The sequence below is a fragment of the Pseudomyrmex gracilis genome, unplaced genomic scaffold, assembly GCF_002006095.1.
Source record: "Pseudomyrmex gracilis isolate BER0280 unplaced genomic scaffold, ASM200609v1 scaffold_3112, whole genome shotgun sequence".
Lineage (NCBI taxonomy): Eukaryota > Metazoa > Arthropoda > Insecta > Hymenoptera > Formicidae > Pseudomyrmex > Pseudomyrmex gracilis.
In genome coordinates, this window is record NW_018023696.1 from 6,038 (window position 1) to 10,545 (window position 4,508).

The 4,508-nt window shown below is 25.6% G+C and overlaps 1 protein-coding gene across 1 annotated transcript; it reads right to left on the reverse strand.

Moving 5' to 3' along the window:
- Positions 1–891: 891 nt before the first annotated feature.
- Positions 892–4,247, reverse strand: LOC109863088 (the record flags this gene model as incomplete). Its single annotated transcript, XM_020443270.1, has 8 exons — positions 892–1,008; positions 1,209–1,256; positions 1,524–1,593; positions 1,767–2,102; positions 2,371–2,555; positions 3,106–3,413; positions 3,597–3,973; positions 4,146–4,247. Coding segments are annotated over 8 exons (1,543 nt in total), but the record flags the coding sequence as incomplete, so codon positions are not given.
- Between the last annotated feature and the right edge of the window lie 261 nt (positions 4,248–4,508).

Below are 4,508 nucleotides of genomic sequence, written 5' to 3' on the forward strand. Positions count from 1 at the left end.
TTTGCCAACAAAACATTTTGTTGATGAAACAAAATATTTCGTAGAGTCAACCATTTTTTTTTGCTAACCATATAATAGCAAAACTTTTTTTTCTGTGTAGAGAAAGTTTATAACAACAAATATTATTATAAGAGTAAAATTACTGAAACTTTGTACTTTTAAAATAGACGATAAAGGTAGCAAGCAATAAAGTTCCGTTTGTGGTAACACATTTATTCTTAGAGTATTTGTAGTAGAGCAAAAAAAAAGGATCATAATATATTATATATAAATATGTTCACATATAAATTTGGTAGAAAATAGTGCACATTGGTAAAACCTTAAGAAACATTAAAAAGTAACCAGAGAAATGAAGTGCAAATGTTATTTTTATTATAAATAAAAATTATATAACAAAAATTATCTTATAGTTAAAACATAATAGAGTAAAACAACCGTAACTTTTATTGTTGTATAGATATTAGTAATAGTCTTAATCAATAAATTTTGTTAAAATTAACATTAAATAATATATAACTTTTTTTGTCTTTTCGTAATCTTAGGTATATATGTTGTATTGTTTTACTATGTACTTAATATATATTTATGTTTTGTGCAAGATGCTTAATAAATACTTAACTTTACAACAATACTTTAATCAAATAAACTATTATAAAGTATTTATTTTTAATACAGATCTAATTTTCTTATGTAGACAACTGGCGCGAATTATTAACTATATTAAAATCTGTAACTTGTATTACCGATTTTAAATATGAGTAATAAATATTTTATGTTGTCATAAAAGAAAACTTTTCTTATTAAACACAATTTACATAAGTATTAACAAGTACAAGTAATTGATAACATTTGGTCCTTTAAGATAAATAAAACGAGTATACAAGTCTAACATTAAATCTCTGTAAATAAATGCATTTTATCGCTTGAAAACAAGTTATTTTTTACTTTAATTAGTAAAGCACGACGATCATCAACTTTTTTTTTCACGGCGTAAATAACATAAGATGGCTGAAACAAATTACAATAACTTATATAATAATTTTGTATATGTTTGCAGAGATTAAATAAAAAAAATATATGTTTATAACAACAAACAAAATATCAATTTAAAAATAGAAAATAGTTTACATTTAGAAACTCAAAAAAATCGTAAAACTACAAGAAACACTACTTATAGATTACTTCAAATAGTCTATAAAAACATTTACCGCACGATGTCTGTCTTTCAGTATTTGTAAGAACTTTCCATCGGTAACCTGAAAATATTTTGTGCTGTTAGCATTGAATGTGATGAGCGTGCGCATTGTGTAAAAACACATAATATTACATATTAACGTTATTATATCAAAACCATTTTAAGATATATTATATAACTACAATATACCTCTACCATACTTACGTATATAAATACATGATATGTATAAAAACCGAAATATGTAAATGTTTATATATGTAAAATTAGATAAAGTAAACCATATATATTGATAAAGCAACTGACTATATATAGTACTTCCTATACGTACCATCGACAAGCTTTCGTCTGAATATATGTTGTTAATAATACAGTTCATTAGTGCACCTATGTTAATGTCGCTATCACAAGTAACAATGACAATTAATATGTAAAATTTATTTGTTTACGTATTAAGTATATAGTATAATACAACATTGTATATGCGGCAAATGGATTTCATATGCAGTTTATATAGAACGTACATACATTATGTAAATATGCAAAAGTCTATACATACAAAAAAATGGTTTACCTTTCTATGGAACGTATTTCTTCTAGTATAGACGTCAGCGATGCAACAGTTTTTGAATGCGTTGCAATAATATTAAAAAGAAAAGAAACTCTATCACTTTTCTTTAAATCTACACTACGTTCAGAAGATGGTAGAAAAGTAGTAGCGAAGAATTTAAAAGATAAGAAAATATTCCTGCGAAGTCTAGAACAAGGTAAAAAGTTAAACATTTCTTCTTCTTTTGACTGAGTTTCATACATGGTTGTTAATGTAGACCATATAGAAGAGTTCTCATACGTGGAATTTTCTACCATTAAACTCTGGCAAAATATCCATTTCTGCCAACTTTGCAAAAGTCTGCAAAGAAACAATATATATAACTTTACTCAAAGAAAAGAGAGAGAAAGAAATAAAGAAATCACTAGTCGCGATAATGTTTTTTTTTAACAAGAACAAGAACAATAACAAGAACAAGAACAACAACAACAACAAAAGTACTAATAATAACAATAATAAGAACAATGGAAAGTTTATGTGATTAAATCGTATATAAACGTAAAACAACATAACTATAATCAGATAACATCTTTAATACTATTAGTTTGCTTTTAAGTCAATAACGTACCTGTTTTGTGCAAGATTTTCTATATGCCATGTTAATTCATCCATAACAAAATTTTTGCACTGTATGCTATCGAGAATACACGACCATTTTAAAACTTCGTAATAGAACTGATTAATGACAATATTTTCGGAAGAAGGTGCAAGCGAATACTCAAGAAACGTATTCAATATATCCAGAATTCTATCCTAATAAATCAAATTTTATGAGTTTGTTTTATACATTAACACTTACACTTAAGTTTATTTAATACATGTTTATAAAAGATTTACGTAAGAATAAAGTTTTAAATTAGTTATTTTTTAAAGNTAATACATTTCATATTTCAATGTTTTTATCAAACGCTTATGTACATGTAAATGTTTCTTCTTCTTTATCTGAAACTTATACATGTTTGAAAACGTCAGATATGTACAAAGTAATATTTACTATTTGTTTAATGTATCACAAAGGTTTTTACAACATATTTTTAAACAGTTATTAACAAACAAGTCATCTAAAATATATAATTTATCGTTTTATTTTGTGTTTGTTTTTTATTTGGATTTTTATGTTTAAAACAACTTGTTTATTTATAATTTATGATACAAAATGTTTTGTGTATTGATTGCAAAAGTACAAATTAATGTAATAAAATTCTGTAAGACTATATATTAAGTATAATGTAAAAAACTCAATTATCATTTTTATGGTATCTTTTGTAGCATTTAATTGATATATTAATTTAGTACTAATTACCTTGATGTATGCACTTTCTGGAAACGGAAACATCTTTGAGAAGTATTCAAACGCAGTAAATATAGGATACCAAGCTATGTAGGAATTGTCCACGTGAAATACACTGGTTGCAATATCAAAAAATATGTCTAGATTATCAGTAGTATTTAAATCAAATTTTTCATTATAATCTGTATTTTGTATTAAAAAATAAAAAGCATCGTCGAGAATTTGGGCTACTGACACGTCAGATAAAATCTTAGACGTTTTACGTTTTAAGAAGAGAGCAATATTCTCCCAAGATTTACGATCGTAGTTGACGCGGTATCCTACAACAATTAAGTAGTAGAAAAAAAGACAAAAGAAAACAGTGAGAATACTAGAAAAACAAAGAAAGAGAAATAAAACAATAAAACAAGAAACAGTAAATATAATACATTGACGGAAATTTTAAAGGTACTATGTAAGAGTAAAAGACAAAACTAAATAATTCATGTGTATAAAAATATTACCAGGTACATCCATAAAAAGGACAGAATCATCTTTTTCAATATTCGGAACTATAATATTGTTTCCGTCTGGTTGTAAGCACGATTGATATGTCATATTAGACTGTTGTATTGTTATATAGGTCACAGGTATCCACCACGTGCTTACACAAGATTTTTCCATATTACTTAGAAAACAGTCTCTAATCAGTATTTCAAGAGTCCGTGTATTGTTGTGTCGGTTTACTTGTACTATAGGATAACCAACGTGTGTCCAAGAAGTTATCACAGTCGTTAACGTTTTTAGGAAAGACGTATTTTTGTGCGTAGGCATCTCAGATAGTAGTTTGCTCCATAGAATATCAAAATTTAATTGGGTAGCATAAGTATCACGTGATAAACTAATAACAAACGAGAGTAGTATAAAAAGTACACTCATGTTAGTTAATAAAAGTAGTTAATAAATGTTTCAAAGAAAAAATAATATGTTCTTTACGTTTTGACGATACCGTATAATGTGAATTACACAAATAAACATTTTGCGCAATTTATCATAATAAGTTATATACTCACATGTTATAATATAAGTTTATGGCTTTTTCAAACATAAAGTTGTAGAAGACATGTTTGTCAGTGACCATGTAAAATATACTGAGTGCTAGAAAATAATTCCAACTGTATAATAAGTAAAAATTTATAATTAAAAATTTATTTATATTAATGATTGGAAAGTTATATATCATGAAGATAATTTTTACAATTCACTCAAAATCGCCATAGACTACTATTGTGTATGTACATATATTAAAGGAAAGGAAGTATACTAATTTTGTTGGTTATTTTTTTATTTATGTAGAATACTTAAGTAATTATCTACGAATTTTGTAACCTAACACATGCATACAAAATAGTAACAAGTTAATCTTAAAACTTTGT